The sequence below is a fragment of the Metopolophium dirhodum genome, chromosome 7 (assembly GCF_019925205.1).
Source record: "Metopolophium dirhodum isolate CAU chromosome 7, ASM1992520v1, whole genome shotgun sequence".
Lineage (NCBI taxonomy): Eukaryota > Metazoa > Arthropoda > Insecta > Hemiptera > Aphididae > Metopolophium > Metopolophium dirhodum.
Window position 1 is genome coordinate 28563440 of NC_083566.1, and position 18871 is coordinate 28582310.

The window sequence follows — 18871 nt, forward strand, 5'->3', positions numbered from 1 at the left end:
CATCAGTTCTGTATATTTGCTAATAATATTATATTAGTCATTACTCATAACTCATGGTAATTCATATACAAATCATCATTATTCAAACTACCATGTGAATAGAACTGCATATGTTTAGTGCATTTAAATTATTAACCACATGACAATAATCAAATGTATTATGTATAACTTTAAAATATAATCTCATGCATATTCTTATAATTTATATTTCAATCTAAATTATGCAGTAAAACATTTTTCAACTCTTTAATTTCATTTTAATGCATAAATTATTATTAATTTTATTTCTATCAAAAATAAACTTCATTATACAACTAACTCAAGATCAATAAAATGTTTTTACACAGTCAAAACTCAATACAATATAATATTGTTTCATTATCATAAAATAAAATAATATTATTTGTAGCACTAAATGTACAAAAACAATACAATTTTGAAATTAATTTTACAATAAAAAAACTTCAGTTTCTAATATTTAAATAAATTTTTTTCTTAAATAGCCAATAAATAGAAATAGAAATAGAAATTAAAATATGATAATTGTATTAAACTTTGATTTACAATAATATCTTCCGCAATACTAAATTATATATATGTTATATAAATATAATTAAATGTATTTTTATTTTCCATTGAATTTAAAACATAATAATCTAGATTTTACCATTATTTAGACAATGATAAGTGTAAAACTTTTAATTTAGTCATTACTCATTGCTTGTATGCTCCATCACGAGCTAACTTGTCTGCTTGGTCATTGCCATAGTGTTCATTATGTGCTCGTACGTAAGTCTATAAAATTAAAACATAAATACAACAGTTTGACAAGGGCCAATAATGAACTTATTATTTATGAACTTATTATTTGATCGTTGTAATATTGTGAAATAAACTGATAATAACATACAAATTTAACAGAATCCATGGCTTTTAGGCGACTATCTAGTTGTTCCAGCATATACTTGTTTGCCACTGTGTTACCTTTACTATTCCTCCAACCATTACACTTCCATTTATTGATCCACTTATACATACAATTGCATAGAAACATGGAATCTGTCATGATTTCTACGCGGTATTCATCTAGAAAAAATATAGAAGTCTGTGGCATTAAAAAATTGAATAGTCGAGTATTATTCATCAGTGACAACTATCATATCATGATATCTTGTAAACAAAATTTTGAGTGGGTGATTACTATTAATGTTGAATCTTTAATAACAAACAATATGAAGTTTAAAAGTTTAATTATTCATAACTATTCATTATGTTGTACAACCAAAATCATTTTAACAATTACCACCCACTACACACAGCAGCAGCGAAGCGTTTGACATAGTATTTTCAATCAATCTATTGCTTATGTACCTGTATACAATTTTTTTTTTTTTTGGCAGGGGCGCCGCCATCCTTTTATATTTATATCTAATATTATATCATAACAGTTTATGAATGATATTACTAAGTCTAATTTTAAAAAGTCATACGGACAAGTGGGACTTCCACTTTGGGGGTTTATGGATTTATCATCTCTATACTCAACACCACTAGTGGTTGCAAATTTCAATAAAAAAAATATATATAAAACAATATTAATATTGACATATGGATGAGCCAATAGGTTTTTTATTGGTACCAGTGTAATTGAGCAGCATGTCGATAGCTTTAACCGCAGCGTATATCTCAGCATTATTGTTGGTCTGGACACCGGGCATAGTTGATGACACATTCCTGCAATACAATATAATTAAAATATTGCAGAACAAATACATTTTATTTGTTATGATCTCATGATGGCAAACAACACCACGGTTTAAGGGTATCAGAGTATACAATAGGTATCATATTGATCAATTGATGTACAATTGTAGGTGCTAATTCGGTATGCGCTCTACCGGTTTTGGCGTTCTACACTCGGTCTACGTTCGGTACGTGGATATTTGACTGCAATTATTTATTATTATTTTAACTGTATATGCGTGATCTGCCTCTGTTTAATATAATATGTTGGGTATTTCTTTCAACTGTTAATAATCTTGACAATCTCTAATTAGTAATTATCTTTACCTTAAATTGGTTTTACTTTTATTACAGTCGTCACATAACGCTCACGAAGGTTGTTCGTTACGAGTATAATATATATTTTTTTTTAATATTTTTGGTATTTTGTGTATTATTTAAATAAATTACATAAATTGTAATGGCTGTGATGATGTTTCGTGAGTTTTATACTACAGTAGTGCCAAATGAAATTGAGTGTCATCGGTTTTTAGTAGAAAAAGGATTGTTGAAAAGTGCCGAAGACAACGACCCTTGTCATAAATGTGGCACAGAAATGCAGGTAAAACGACGGAAATTCCGTAATGGGAAGTGGATGTCGATTTTTCGGTGTCCAAAAAAAGGCTGTCAGACAACAAGATCACCACAAGCTGGTGGCAGCTTTTTTCATTTTACTGACTTAAACCAACATTTCAACTGCAGTGGGTTAACACTTTGTCAAATTGTTGAACTTGTATTTATGTTTTTATTGTAATTACAGACACTTGTCTGTAAAGAGTCATCAATAAATTAATATAAAAAAATATAAAAAATATAAATATAAAATAAGACCCAGTCAAAACGACCTATGTAGACTGTATAGCACATACCGACTCGGGACACTTTTTGGTGGAGCGCATACCGAAACAGAAACTTGTCGGTAGAGCCTATACCGAATTAGCACCCAATTTTACCCATGTGGACCCAACACCACCGTAAAAACTACCATTTAATTTTCAGATATAAACACTGAATGCAGACGTCAACAAATAACAATATCAAATTATCAACACAATTGCGACGATATTCAAACATAACAATATGGTACAGGCATAATAGTTACATAATATATTCAGGATTATTCAGCATTTTCAGAATTTGTCCAAGTCATCATCCTGCAGACATAATATAATTATATCGTATGAACGTTGACACAGGACGACATCAATTTTACAACTGACAACGTATTAGAATTTGGGACAAACGTAAATTGGAAGGAAAAAATTATAAATTGCGCGCGGTATGTTTCAGCTATAAGCCTATAATAAATGTCTATATAGTAAATTGCTACCGGTATTCTTCAGGTACAAATTTGTAAGTAGTATTTTTATGTAGTAAATTGCGCCCAATATCAGGTTAATTATATAATATAGAGTTAATAGTAATTAGTAATACAATTATAAGTTACTTGTAAAGTTGTAAGCTCAATGGCCCATGTTGCCCACTTTCCCAGTCTATTTATTTTATAATAAAAAAAAAAAATTATAAGTTATATCAGTATGCATATATTATCTTCACGACTTCACGTATTCACCAATAAATTAACAGCAGTATTTAAAATAATTATATTAGATATCGATGAATTCAAGGTCACCTGGTCAGAGGTCACCTAGATACTATGGATGCAATTTACAATAGGTACCTACCTATTTTAGAAACTAAAAAATCAAGGGCGCAATTTAATATAGTATTTTTAGCCTGTTCAATGTGGGCGCAATTTACAAGCGCTCAGAATTTGCACGACAATAATAATTATTTAAATAAACCTATTACCTAGCAGTATGTATTATACACATAATACTATTATTAGGTAATAATGTAATATACGTCGTATAACTATTAACTAAAGCTGTTCAATTATTTCGATTAATCGTGCATAATAATCGATCACCGAAAAAAATAATCGAACAGAGCTCTACGGTATGCCACAACGCCAACGTGTATTTCACGACTATAACTGCATAATATACAGCCTGTCAATATACATCGCATATTCGCATGTCTTATTTGATAGGTACTCACAGATCATGATAGTCATCGAACCACACGCCGACGCCGGCACGTGCTCCTCGCGTACCGTTTCTGGGACAGGCGCCGTCCACGTACACCACCACATCACCGTACCTGTTGTAGACGAAGTCCATGACGAATGTCGACTATGTCTGTGTGGTTTATTAATAATAATATGATGGCGGATGACGGAATGTGTGATAATAGATACGAATTGTTATTGGGCTCCGGAAGTTAGGATCGCGACAACAGTGGTTGTGGTCGACGGACGAGCGATCTGTACAGCAAAACGACAGGAAATGAATAAAAATATATAAACGTAGAACCGATGATATTATTATTATAATAATAATATAATAAGTCATACGCCGAGGCGCGTCTACGTCGGCGGTCAGCTGTGTATAATAAGCATATATTGATATATAGATATATTATTATAAAATAAACCAGCTCCAGATAAGACATAATAATATTATTATTTAATATATATATTGTGGTAAATCGTATATTATTATTAAGCGTTGTCGGCGTTTTTTTTATGGGAAATCTGTACTAAACAATTTTATTTTTAGCCGATCGTGCACAATTTGCGTGGTCATGTTACAACGGTTTCACAGTTATCAACAAGGCAACAGGCCCTCGTATTTCATACCTGTCGTAGTGTCGTACCTACCTATCGACTATGGATACATCGTACATAAATTGCGTACTGTGTATCTGTGTACAACACCCATAAAATAGATTAAAACATTAAGCACAGTGTACAGTATACGCCTTATCTGCATATAATACATCTATAGGTATTAGTGTATTACCATTGAGTTAGATGTATACTTTTTTTTCTTTTTTTGATCTTAAGCCCAGCATCTACGGCCATTAGCTGTATTGGTTTTGTACGTTTTAATGTCGGTAGGGGGGGGGGGGGGTGGACACGTGTGTGTTGGGTTTGGCAGAGTTTTTGATTGGGCACCTGTAGGTATCTGCCATGCCCGGATGGGGGATGGTGGCACTTGTTCTCGTCGCAACCGACGCCTTAGACCGCTCGGCCACTCCATCCCCCAGATGTATACTATCTTACTATCTACAATCATTGCCCATTGGTATTACTGGTATTAGGTACAGGTAAAGGGACACTGCAGCGTTGGTGGTATAGTCACAGAATAGATTAAATAGTGTATAGTGGCCACTAGTGGAATTAACTTTTGAATGTATAGTATTCATTTTAAATTATGTATTACTGCAAGTCTGGATTAAGGGGGAGGGGGGTCTAGGCCCTCTCAAGTACCAAAATGAAAGGGGCCCAAACAATTTTAAGCCGATACGAAAGTTTTTCTATATTTCTATATTAAAACCATTTATTTTATTGAAAAAAACAACTAAATAGTAATAAAAACCTACAAAAACACTATGGTAGAAAATACGCATTTTACTGTTATTTAATATTTTGATTGATATCAATAATATCATGAATAGTTAATAATGTTATTTATGTACGGAGAGAGCTTTTTCTAAATTAACTAGAGTAAGAAATAAGTATACCTATAGGCTATAACCATTCAAACCCAAGAAAACTTGCACATACAAATGATTTTATATTCTGAAAATGATTTGCTAAAATCATTAGACTTAAATGAAGTACTAAAAGAGTTGGCTTTAAGTAAAGCAAAAAAAAAAAAATTATTTGATAAAATGGTTTTTGTTTTTGTCCAACACACGCGTGACATAGTATTTTAGACATGTATTTTTCCAAACATACCAATTGATCTAATCAAGCGATAAGAATTCTGAAAACAGATTTGAATTTGTCATTAAGCCTACTTGACTTTCCCACATTTTGATATTATCTCCCAAGTTCCTAAAAATGTCATATTAAAAAAGAGTATTTGAAAATTGCTGTATTTCAATTTTCTGAGAAGTTAAAATCAAAAAATCAAAAATGTGGGAAAGTCAATTTCAAGTAGATTTGACGACAAATTTAAATATGTTTTTAGAATTCTTATCGTTTCATTAAATCAATTGGTATGTTTGGAAAAAAACACAATATCTAAAATAGGTACTGTGTCACGCGTGTGTTAGACAAAACAGAAAATTACGGTATCGAATCCCCTTAACTTTTGTTTACGTACGTTGCGCTAGCCCGGCCCTTATCGAAATATTGGAAAAAATTTGAACTAATATTTAGCATGCAATTAGCATGAATTTGCATGACCATAATTAAAATTTTCATGATATTGGTTCAACATTCAACAGCAAAACCCAGAATTTAATGGGCCGGGCTGGCGCAACGTTGCACCAGCCCGGCCCAATAGCAAAAATATAGTTATCTACTATATATATATGCCAATATTTAGCACGCCATTAGCATGAATTCACACAATTTTCCCCGGAATTCGCACGACATTTTTTAATGGTTAAAAAACCGTTTTAGTGGTTATACAGTTTTACCGTTGCGCCAGCCCGGCCCATTATAGAAATTTTGTGATTTTTGCAATTATGATACAGCCAATATTTTGTACGCCATTAGCATGAATTCGCACGACTGCAGTCCCCGGAATTCGCACGACATTTTTTGATGGTTAAAAAACAGTTTTTTATTATCAGCTATTGCGCCCATAATAGATATTTTGCGATTTTTTGCGTTCAGCTTTGAAGAGTTCATTTTTTTTTTAGGATACCAAACTACCAATTTTTTTGTAATACATTTATCGCTAGTTGTTTAATATTATTTATGTACTTACCTATAGTTAATTATTATACTGATGAATAGTTAGTACAAACGAATATTATTCTATTTTAATTTAAATATTTAGCAAACCATTAGAATTAAATATACACCAACCATTTTTAATTTATATATATTTACTGCAAAAACCGTCGCTGCAGTTTTTTAATTTTTAAGAAATACTTAAGTGTTTTGTAATTAGTTAGGTTTATTGGATGATGTAGGTAATCGCATTGTACATGCTAGGTATTAATTTTATTTACGATGTAGGTACCGATTGTTGTAATATACAAAAATTAACATTATTAATTATTAAACTACTAACTAGATTAAGTAAATATTTAGGTAATGTGAAACAAAATGTAGTATAAGTCTAATCCAGAAAGTTTTAGTAGGTGTAGCAAAATAGAAACTAGTATAGCGATAATAGGCGTAGACAAAATATGTGGTTCCTTCAGCGGCGGTCGCTGTGGTCTGTGATACTATTGGATAAAACCGTAATAAAGTGTTATATTTTAATTATTGTAAGTGATAAAATAATAGTTAATTATTATCATGATGAAAAGTATAAATAATAATACTATATTCTCTTTCATTTAAATGTTATTTAGTAAAAGAATCTTCGCTATACTAAATATTTTATAAAATGTTAATATTTAAACAAAGTACATTCCTTTTTATAAATGTTTTTAAAACTATTAAAATATATGTAAACTTATAAATGATTAAATTACACATTATAAATACATTAATTTATAACGTGTAAAATAAAAATTCACACGGTACTACTATCAACTCCTTAACACTTATTGATTTCTTCGTCATACAACTCCCAATTGTTTGTACACCATCTAGAATAAGTAATTCAATATGTAAAGATATAACTCACTTTTATTGTGTTGGATATTCTGAGCAAAACTTTAAGAAAATGTCGAACAATACAAAAAATAGATTCACCTGTACAAACTGCAAAACTATTACAAGCAAGTCTCCAAAATCAAACGCTGCTGAAATAAATTTTGGTTCTCCAATGGAAAAAAACATTGAAGAACTTATGAAGTCGGTATCGTTTATGAGCGCACAGTTTGATAATTTTAGTAACAAACTTGATAATGTAATCATTGAAATAAAAAATATTAAAATTGAAAACAAGAAAATAGTAACAGAGAATAAACGTCTATCGGAAGAAGTTGATATCTTAAAATCAAAAATTGATGAAATGGAACAGTACAACTTAGGAATATCCAGTGGATATTACTGGTATACCGAAAACTCAAAGTGAAAACTGTAAACAAATTGTTGAAGAAATTGGTAAGAAAACAAATACTGAAATTGATGTTATTGAAGCCTATAGAATAAACACATCTAAACGCAGTTTAATTGTAGCAAAGTTAGCTACACTTGAAATGAAAAAAAATTTAATTCGCAACGTGAAGTCCAATAAACTAACAACTGAAAAAATGAGTAATGAGTGGCCCAAAGAAAATATTTATGCAAATGAGAGACTCACGAAACTCAGAAGAACACTTTTTTATCAAACGAAAGTAGCTGCTACAACAAAAGAATACAAATTTGTCTGGGTGTCCAATGGAGATATTCTTGTGAGAAAAAATGAAAACTCAAAAATCGTAAAAATCAAGTCATCTCAAGACATCAATAATTTGTAGTTAGTACACATATAATTTTAGTACCGTTACAAATGAAATATATAATTTAAACTAAATGAATATGAATCTACCAAATATTGATCAAATATTAAAATTAAATAATATTAAATCAAATTATGTAGATTCTATAACTAACATCACATTACTTGATGATACTTTCTCAATTTTTCAAATCAATATTGGTAGTATTAGTGCTCATTTTAATGATCTGACTATTTTATTAAGTTCTGTGAAAAATTATTTTAATATTATTGTACTGTGCGAAACATGGCTTTTATATGATTATAAATTTAAATTAAATGGTTACAAAACTATAAATTCGTTAGGAACCTTAAGAGTGATGGTGTTACTGTCTTAATTAGAGATTCAATAAATATATTAAAAATTGAAAAACAGGTCTTACTAAATTGTAATTCAATACAACTCATATTTAAAATTAATGAATTAATATTTTCACTAATATGCATATATAGATCGCCAAATGATAACTTGGAATCTTTTCTTACAGGTATAGACCTTTTTTTATCACGAATAAATAAATAACATATAAGTATTATTAGTGGAGATATCAATATTAATATAATGGAAAATACAAATATTAATAATGATATTATTTAAATATTATAGCGAGAAATTAATTTTTACCTTTTATAAATAATTTCACTAGAGTGACTAATCACTCGAAAACTTGCATTGATCATATTTTCATTAATAACATAGATTCTAATAAAATCAATTCATATATTTTAAGGTGCGATATAACTGATCACTATGCTACAATTTTGACATTATCCAATATTAATAGCAACGAAAGTTACAATCATAATAACAATTTTTCAAATAAAATAGACTTTAATCATCTAAATTTATTAATTCAAACTGAAGATTGGTAGGTATGCTCATTTGAACAGTGACAATGTAGATATTATGGTTGAAGTTTTCAATACTAAAATGAATGAATTCATAAAATACTCATCTATATCTAAAAATAATAATTACAAATCAAATAAAATGCGCAAATTAAAAGAATGGATTACAACTGGTATCGTTATCTCTATTAGAAATAGAGAAAAATTATCTGCTAAAATAAGATCCAGGCCTTTTGATATTAAATTAAAGCAATACTATAAATTATATAGAAATATATTAAATAAAATTGTACGACAATCTAAACAACTATTTTATCAAAAGAAATTAAGACACGCTCGGTCTGATTCTAAATTAGTTTGGAATATAATAAATGAGGTCATTGGAAAACCGAGTCAGATTAAGAATAATATCAACATGATAAGGAATAAAGCTGCAGGTATTACTATAAGCCAAACAACTGAGATATGTAATAAATTAAATGACTTTTTTGTTAATGTAGGAAAAAATTTAGAAGTAGAAAAACTAAATTAGGGTTGCCATAATTTCATCAAGTAAAACCGGGACAGACAGAAAAATAGTAAATAAATTTAGAAATATTATTGAACTATATTCGCCATTGGATATGTATTAAATAACGACACAATACTACAATAGGTTATAGTGTTATAACTTATACACTTTATTACTATAACAAATTGACAATGTAAAATTTTTTTTAAAATTTATTGTTTTATAATATTTAACAATATGAAATTAATATACTATAATTATAAAATAACAACATTTTTTATTTATTTACTTGTACTTGGGCCGGGGTGGCTGGGCTCTTCTGTCTCATTTTCTTTGTACCATTCATATTTCTTAGATGATTTAACCGATGTAAGTAAAGATGGCTGTGTTTTAACATACTCGTAAAATTCGGAACAAGTCTTTTTATAATTGTACTTGCACATTATAATACTTTCCACGGTATCAAGCTGAAGACGATTTCGTTCGTCAGTCCATTGTATTTCCATTAAAGAAAATACACGTTCGACGTTAGCATTGTGGGCTGGTATTGCAAAAACATACTGAGCAATTTTTAAAAGTTCTGAGTGTTGTTCATCGTGTATTGACACACTAAAAAAACATTGCCATTTTTCACTAGCAATTTTATTATCCCAATCTAATATACTGTTTTTGAATTCTTCGATTTTTTTTTTTAAGTATGTTAGCTGATCAAACAATAAAGAATCATCTAACTGTATGTTTTTATCAGATAAATAAATTATTGTTTCTTCTACGTCACGCCATGCTATCGGCTCCAATAAAGACATCCAGTCAAAAACATGAAAGTGATTTGTTGAGACCGACCATTTGGTTAAATACGTAATTGCTGTATTGTAAAACTCATCAACTTCTTCATAAAATGTATGTTTTACTTGATCAGATATTTCTTCTTTTCTCAACATTTCTAGAACTTTTAAACCAACAAATTTATTAATTTGTCTATTTTTTAAGTTATCTGAAATGGTGCTTAATATTTTTCTTAGTTCAATTATACTCGTTTTAGATTTTTCAATCAATAAAATGTTCCTGTTAAAAATAACGAGTTGTGCATGTAAAAACCACATATATGTTTCACTCATCGGACTATTAAATGTGTCTAATAGTATTTTTGGAGGTTTCTCTTCGGACTGAAAAAATGATTTTAGTGCAGGCCACATAGATAGCGTTCTTTCTACTGCTGGTAGCAATGATACCCACCGAGTTTTGGAATGATTTAAAATAGTTCTGTAGTTGATATCCACAAATTCACAGAAATCTTTTAATTTTTCTGTTCTTACAGTGTAAATAGAAAAGTACCCAAATATTTTAAATATGATCATTTCAGCATCAAAACTAAACGTATTTGCAGCTGTAGAAATAGTATTGTGCAATATGTGAGCAGAGCAGCCAACACCTTCCAGTTCATTTTGAATGGCTTCTTTTAGTTTAAAAAAAATATTATTTTGTCCTTTTCTATGAATTCCTCCGAAGTTTGTGTTTGCATTATCTGCACAAAATGCAATGCATTTTTTTAAAGGTATTTTCAAATTATTTAATGTATCAATACAATATTGCGAAATTGTTTCTGAAGTTTCGTTTTTAAGAGAACTCATTTTTATTAATTGACTTTTTGTACCATCTGACTTTGTAAAATATTGAATTATAATTGGAAATATTTTTTCTGATTTATGATTACTAGCGTCCGTCGCCAAACTAAAGAAAATTGTATTTTCTAAATCTGATTTAAATATATCAACTGTATGTGGAGCTAAAATGTATTTTACTATTGCAGTGCCTTTAGTTCGTGCGGTTGACATTTTACAAGCAATTTTTGAGTCGGGAAATAATTTTGAATAAAGTGGTGTAGTACAGTCCAGTGAATTAAATGAATTATGGTGAAAAATTACCTTATAAACATTAACCAACTCTGCAGCAGCTACCAATTTTTCTTCTTTTGTATCAGGAGTTACAAAAAACTTGGTCACTTTTTCACTAATATTTACACTTTGAGAATTTTTTTTATGTTTGTTACATTTAATATGATCGACTATGTCAGATTTTCCACCGTGGTCAACTTGAAGATAGCTTTTGCAAAAAGTGCAATATGCTTCAAATTCATTTCTACCTTTTTTTATAAAACTCCAAGTAACGGAAAACTCATCACGAAAGTGACATTTTCTTTTTGGTGCCATAATAACGAATAAAATAATAAATACGAACAATCTAGGCTACGGTCTACGAGTGACTAGTGACTACGACCTACGTTCTACTGATGTAAAAGTCATTAGTCTGTCTCTGTATCACCCGTATGGCTATATCGATTATCGATAAGACGATAAAATATAAAAATAAAACATGTAAACTGCAGCATAGTGCACAGCGCACATGACTTGTTTGTTGTTCTCGAATATTACGGTATTATTATTTTATATTTAGCCTATGGATTTATCAATTATTCGTTATCTTTAACATTAACATGTTGACTCTCGATTTCAATTATTATTTTTAAAAATAAAATTGTAGAAATTAAACAATTTTAATTTTTTCCTAAAACCGGGACATATAGACGTCCCGAAAAATGTTTTCGGGACACCGGGACACAAAGTCAAAAACCGGTGACAGTCCCGGTTTTCCGGGACGTATGGCAACCCTAAACTAAATCAATATAAATTATTTACTAATATGAGAATAACAATATTATTAATGATAGTATATTTTTAAAACTTATTGATAAAGGCAAAATTAATAAGCTCCTTAATAAAATTAAAAATAATAATTCATATTTTGAAAATGATCTAACGAATTATATACTCAAAAATGTTTCAAATTCTATTTATTTTCCCTTATCAATTATCTTCAATAAATCTTTAACAACTGGTATTCTACCCTAAAACATTTAAAAAATGCGTTGTTATACCTTTATTCAAATCTGGTGATAAATTATTATGCAATAACTACCGACCAATCTCACTATCTTTAACCTTATCAAAAGTCCTTGAGAAATGTATTAAATTTAGAGTAATAATTGACTTCTTCGAAAAAAATCTTTTTTTTCAAAATCACAATTTGGTTTTAGATCTGGTTTATCAACTAATGATGTTCTGTATAAATTTGACAATTTTGTTAGAAGTAACTTCGATAAAAGCAATAAAGTTATGGGTATTTTTTTGGATGTGCAAAAAGCCTTTGATTGTGTAAACCATGAACTACTACTAAAAAAATTAGAAAATTCTGGAATACGTGGAGTAGCAAATAATCTATTAAAATCTTTTTTGAGTGGTAGGACTCAAAGAGTTAAATGTTATGAATATTCTAGTGAAGATCTAAATGTGACTTGTGGTGTACCTCAAGGCTCTGTTCTAGGTCCCTTATTATTTATCATATTTATAAATAATCTACTAAAACTGAAAATTAATCATAATACAGAATTATTAAGCTTCGCTGTTGATACAGCTATTTTGCTATCGGAACGAACTGATAATAAACTATACAATGAAGCAAACAAAATATTAAATACTGTTTATGCTTGGTTCTGTAAAAATAAATTAAAATTAAATCTTATGAAATCAAAATATATTTGTTTTATACAGCAACCGACAAATACATTAATATAAAATAAACTAATAGTACATTCTTTAAAATGTAATGAAACGATAAATACAGTTTGTGATCCTAAATGTATTATACTAGAAAAAGTACAGGAAATAAAATATGTAGGAATAATTATTGATTATAGATTTAAATGGGAAAGTCATATAAATTATTTAAATAACATGCTACGTAAATTCTTCTATTTCTTCAAAGATGCAAGATATGTATTTAATAAATACTATAAAAGAATAATTTTCTTATCACTAGTAAAATCAATTTATACTTACGGTATATCAATTTGGGGTGGAGCCTCAAAATATAACTTAACAAAACTTATTGTCACTATAAATTGTATTGTTAAATTCTTACTAAATTTACCAATGAATACTAGCACTGAATTGATTTATAATGAATTTAATGTAAAAAATCTTAATTTTAACTATAACTTATCGGTTCTAGCTAGTTGATGTATATAAACATAAAAATGTAATTCCTACATTAGATCATGAGCACAACACTAGATATAAGCAAAATATTAATATACTTGTACCAAATCTGAACAAAGTATTTGGTCAAAGAAGCATTATATATACGGGTTTATATTTATGTCGTTCACTAAATATCAATCTAAAAAATTATAATGATGTTAAACATTTCAACCAATATACAAAAATAAATACTAATTTCTACTAATTATTTTTACCAAAAAATTTTTTAACAAAAATGTCCATCGTAAATCTCAAAATCTCTGTTTGAGCAACTCTCCGGTTTGGAGCTGCTTTTTGATATATTATGAATAATAAATGGTGTGTAAAAATACTGAAATAGGAAAAATTAACTATAAGCAAAGTCGGGGGGGGGGGCAAATGTTGTTCCCTACGGCCTACGGGTGACAACATCTTAAATACGGCCCTAGCTTTGACAATTCAGTAGATACCTATAATATGTCTTGAGTCATTATAGAAAATTTGAGATTTTTGCGATTATGATACAGCCAATATTTAGTACGCCATTAGCATGAATTCGCACGACTGTCCCCGGAATCGAAGTTATTATAATCCATATAAATATAAATATAAAAACATATGAAATTAAATCCAAAATGATAATTGTATTTTTAATGTTACAGGTAACTTATTGTGATAGCCAAATTTACGCATCAGAATTAAATAAATTTACAAGATCCAATTTTTTTAGATTTATTTCTTATATTGTTGAAAGTGGCATAACATCTAAAATTTACTCATAAAGAGCTGAGCTAATTATAAACCATATGAGTCCATTAATTCAAACGCTAGAATATGGAAATTCATTGTTTATGTGTGAATCCACCATTGGTCATGCAATAAATACATTAATGGATGCCCCAACAGCTATAGAAATAAAAAAATGTTCTATAGATGCATGCGATACTCAAGTAGAGAGTATTTTAAAGTATATAACATTTTAAGTTAATAATGAAGATAACGTAAAAGAATTTCAGTCTTATATTAATACAAGAACACTTACTGAATATCTAAATTGTGGAGATAATTGTAGCGGAACTAAAACAATAACAACTACTATTTCAAAAATACATTTATTTATTGATATTTTATATTGGGAAGGTAAATTATTTTAGTATTATTTTCTATTATAATTTAGGATAATCATATTGTTTAATTTAAAGGTGATGATCAACAAAAGAGCAATGAGGCTGGTATAATTGTGAAAATTAAATTATGTGATATCCCCCCTGTTATCATACATAATTCAATTACATAATATGAACTACGAGGTGTCATATGTTACCATAAAGGCAAATTAAGCTTGAGAAATTCAATTGGTCATTACAACATTAATTCTACACGGTGTACAAACAATTGGGAGTCGTATGACGATTTAAAGAAGAAATCAATAAGTGTTAAGGAGTCGATAGTAGTACCGTGTGAAGTTTTATTTTAATGATGATGTGATGTTGTGGAAGAAGAAGTGACCATTGAGTACTGTACTTGAAATTCCTAGATCCTAGTATATAGTGAAACATTCTGTACTGTCTTACGACACAGTTATAAGAAATATAATTATTATTCACCTTGTAATGAACGTTAAATATTATCTTAAAATTGTAAATCCCCTTTTTATTAAAAAAAAATATCACTGACGTAAATTAATATAACTTATGTTGTATCATGCATATTGCATAATATATAAAAATATTTGTTCACGCTCACAAGCTGTTAGCCATAATCAGTGTTGGTTATCACTATTATTTTAAAAAAGTCAACTTATAATAATGTATTAATAATATCCAATTTCAAAAAAAAATTTTACTTCAAGCTCTCATAAAAACTTAATTTGACTTTTCGGTAAACGTTTTTTGAGTAACGAGGCAAAACAATCCCCTTACTTTTCACCTAACATCAAGGTAATCCTCGAAAAAAAATCTCATTACGATTCACTGCTGAAAATGAAACACGTCGCGACCTCTCGTGGTGTGCGCGGTCACCATTGCCGAAATTACGCAAAGTCGACCACCAACCCTTTTATAATATAATAAACCTCAGCAATAGTGTAATGCCAATCCCTTAATCGGCCCCGAACACTATACAATACATAACTTAAAACCAAAGTATCAAACATAATATCTAAATTCAACAATACACGCAACCAAATCAACTCAACGACGTCATCATCAAGCCCGACTTGAAGCCGGCGCGACCAGCCAAATCAAGGGTCTCGGAGTATCTTCAATCATCATTTTAAGCACTTTATTATACTCCGATGTCCAGTGGTAATCGAGTCACACGATCACCACTCACTGACTCTCTTTCTGTCTTCGCATATTACTGATATATCAATTTTACTATTGAAGCACAATCGGTAATATCTATATTAAGTTTAACCTAGTTACATTGTACTTATTGTACTTATTGTACTATGCTTAAAATTATACTAGGTAATTGTTATTTTATTACATAATTGTTATCTTAACGTAATTTGTTGGAATGCATGTTTCTACGTTGTTACTTAGCTTGTTGAATATTGTATAATTTGTTTTAGTCTTTTACATGTTGGCTGTTACATAGTATGATTGTTTAGTAACCTAGTTAATAGTTTTAACCAGGGCTTGCATTAGAAAAAAAATTTCGTTTTATGTTATTTACAATTAAAACGTTATTCAACTTTTGTGTTTATCGTTATTCAGAACTAAAACGTATAAGTTTTGCGTTCATCGTTATTTAAAATAGTGTTAATACCTATTAAAATAAAAAATAATAACTAATGCAGGTTGTTATTCCCGGATACAGAACATAATATAATTAATTCTTAGATATTTTGCATGAAATAAATGTTTCTACGAAACTAATAGACCATTTAAATAAATAGATTTTAAAATATTTTTCGGTCAATGTTATTCTATAAATTACGTTTTGCGTTATTTTTCTTTTTATGATATTCTATAAATTATGTTTTGTTTAATGATATCTAATATATTTTGTTAATCGTTATGTTTTGTTTTGCGGTATTTAATTATTTTTGATTATCACTTTCTGTTATAATTACGTTTACAAATTTCAATCGTTATTTGTCAAATATTACGTTATGATCATAACGTTATTATAACGTTTGCAAGCCCTGGTTTTAACTGTAATATTTTTAAATATTATGCATGACCAGAGCCGCATTTAACAGGGGGCAAGGGGGGGCAATTGCCCCGGGGTGGCAATTTTAAGGTGATTTGAGGGGCGGCAGATTTTTAGAAAATATATCATATTATAATATTATACGTTCTCCGTTACGAATTTCGTATTAAATTTTTAAAATAATTATTATTATATTAAAAATATTAATACCAATAATAATTTTATCTATCAACGATTCAATAATAACTAAATGGATCACAGTTGTGTGTCTGTGTTATTTATAGCTTTTAATTTTCGGCGAGTGACTCAATCACATCGAAGAGCTGTCGCCTGTTTGCAGTTGCGGGCAATGCGGGCTGTATGATCTAATAATAATCGCAAAAATACGTATTTGAGGATCATTTTAGTAATCTTATCATCGACTGTCGTCTGTTGACGACCACACTACCACAGTATCGATGCAATTTCGGTAGACAACAGTGTTGTGTTTGTTAAATTTATGTTATTGAGTACTATACCATGTCTGGTAAGCGAATTAAATTAAATGGTGCAGCTTACCAAAAAGCAGCAAAAGATAAAAAGGTGGATAAGTGGAAGTCGCTCTACTGTACAGTAGGTTACAAGTGGGTCACTGTAATGGATGGTGTTAAATTTGAATTCAATGATATAATATCATTGTATAAGAAAAACGATTCTGAGCGAAAACGGTCAGTCAGCCTATGATATTACCAAGTATATTTGATGATATTATTGTGAATAAAGTAATTTATATATAACCTATTTACGTGGAGCCTTGTTTTAAATTTTCAATCCTTAGCCATAAAAGTTAAACATTTTATATATTTTTAACTACAAAATAGTTAATAAATTATAAATTTGATAAATGTTGTCAAAATTTGAACTTTAAATGCTTATAAAAAAGATGTTGCCTATGTATTTTTAATAATTTTCAACTGCTATTATATATCAGGAGCTTTATATTAAATATTCACACTTTTTTACCCAACATAAAAAATTGTATTGATATTTATAGACAAAAAACTAAAAATATTGAAAACTGACAATGTCCGTAAACAGCTCAAAAAGATACAAAATATATTCAAAATTGTATGGTGTTTAGAAAATGAAAATATATAAACATTCAGTAAAATTTTCATGTATCTACAGTCATACGTTTTTTAACTACAACAAAATAGCAAAATCGTTACATGAGATATCGAGTGAATATCAAATGTTGTAAAAATATAAATTTCAGACGCTCATAAAAATTTAATTTAAGTTTCTTGTAGACATTTTTTTTTTTGATAAAGGTAGACAAACTTATGAGTAATCTTATATTACATTTTCAAATCTTAGATATAAAAAGAAAAATTTTTATGAATTCTCAACTCAAAATAATTTGCTAATTTTCGTGATTTTTCCGGATTTTGTCAAAATTTGAACTTATAAATAAAAACTGTGACTAAGGAATTTTAATTTTTTTCATCTGCCTTTGAAACAATAACCTAGGAGCCTTCTATTAAATTTTCAAGCTTTTTTACTCAACAGATAAAATTTTATTGATATTTATAGAAAAAAAAACTAAAAGAATTGAAACTGACGATGTCCGTAAACAGCTCAAAATAAGTCTAAATATTTAGAAAATGTTATCGTATATAGAAAATGCTAATATAAACATTCAGTCAAAATTTCATGTACCTACGGTCTTTTTTTTTGAGTTGCACCAAAAACCAAAATTGATTTTCCCGAAAACAGATTTTGCGTAAAAATTCCCGTTTTTCCTTAATTTTTCTTTTGTTTTTCACGTCACTACTGGGAATTTTTACTTTTGACCCTCCCTAAAGTACCAACTAGATTCACTTTCCTATCAGAAAAGTTACTGTTGAAGAAAATCCAAGCACTTTTACTGTCCTAAAAGGTGATGACAGACATAAAAATAAAAAATAAAATTTAAAATTAAAAAAAAAAAAAATTAAAAAAAAAACACACATCATTGTAAAATCAATACATTCATCGCTTCGCTCAGAATCTAAAAT

The 18871-nt window shown here is 28.9% G+C and overlaps 2 protein-coding genes across 2 annotated transcripts; one reads left to right on the forward strand and one right to left on the reverse strand.

Moving 5' to 3' along the window:
* Positions 1-231: 231 nt before the first annotated feature.
* Positions 232-4230, reverse strand: LOC132948045 (ribonuclease H1-like). The gene is made up of 4 exons (XM_061018309.1): positions 3844-4230; positions 1640-1734; positions 911-1086; positions 232-795 (listed from the first exon to the last, which is right to left on the reverse strand). The coding sequence occupies exons 1-4, from the start codon at positions 3963-3965 to the stop codon at positions 715-717; spliced, it is 474 nt and encodes a 157-aa protein (XP_060874292.1). The 5' UTR covers positions 3966-4230; the 3' UTR covers positions 232-714.
* A 3251-nt stretch (positions 4231-7481) lies between these two features.
* LOC132949150 (uncharacterized) lies at positions 7482-8220 on the forward strand. The gene is made up of 2 exons (XM_061019927.1): positions 7482-7813; positions 7929-8220. Exons 1-2 carry the CDS (start codon positions 7482-7484, stop codon positions 8218-8220), a joined length of 624 nt encoding a protein of 207 aa, XP_060875910.1.
* Positions 8221-18871: the final 10651 nt, after the last annotated feature.

What these genes read in the sequence shown, in the direction of transcription:
- LOC132949150 (XM_061019927.1), top strand. Translation starts at nt 7,482, where the DNA reads ATGTCGAACAATACAAAAAATAGATTCACCTGTACAAACTGCAAAACT. An exon ending in ATATCCAGTGGATATTACTG is followed by an intron (nt 7,814 to 7,928) that starts GTATACCGAAAA and finishes ATCTAAACGCAG; the next exon opens with TTTAATTGTAGCAAAGTTAG.
- LOC132948045 (XM_061018309.1), bottom strand. Translation starts at nt 3,965, where the DNA reads ATGGACTTCGTCTACAACAGGTACGGTGATGTGGTGGTGTACGTGGAC. An exon ending in CATGCTGCTCAATTACACTG is followed by an intron (nt 1,087 to 1,639) that starts GTACCAATAAAA and finishes TATTTTTTCTAG; the next exon opens with ATGAATACCGCGTAGAAATC. An exon ending in CCATGGATTCTGTTAAATTT is followed by an intron (nt 796 to 910) that starts GTATGTTATTAT and finishes TTAATTTTATAG; the next exon opens with ACTTACGTACGAGCACATAA.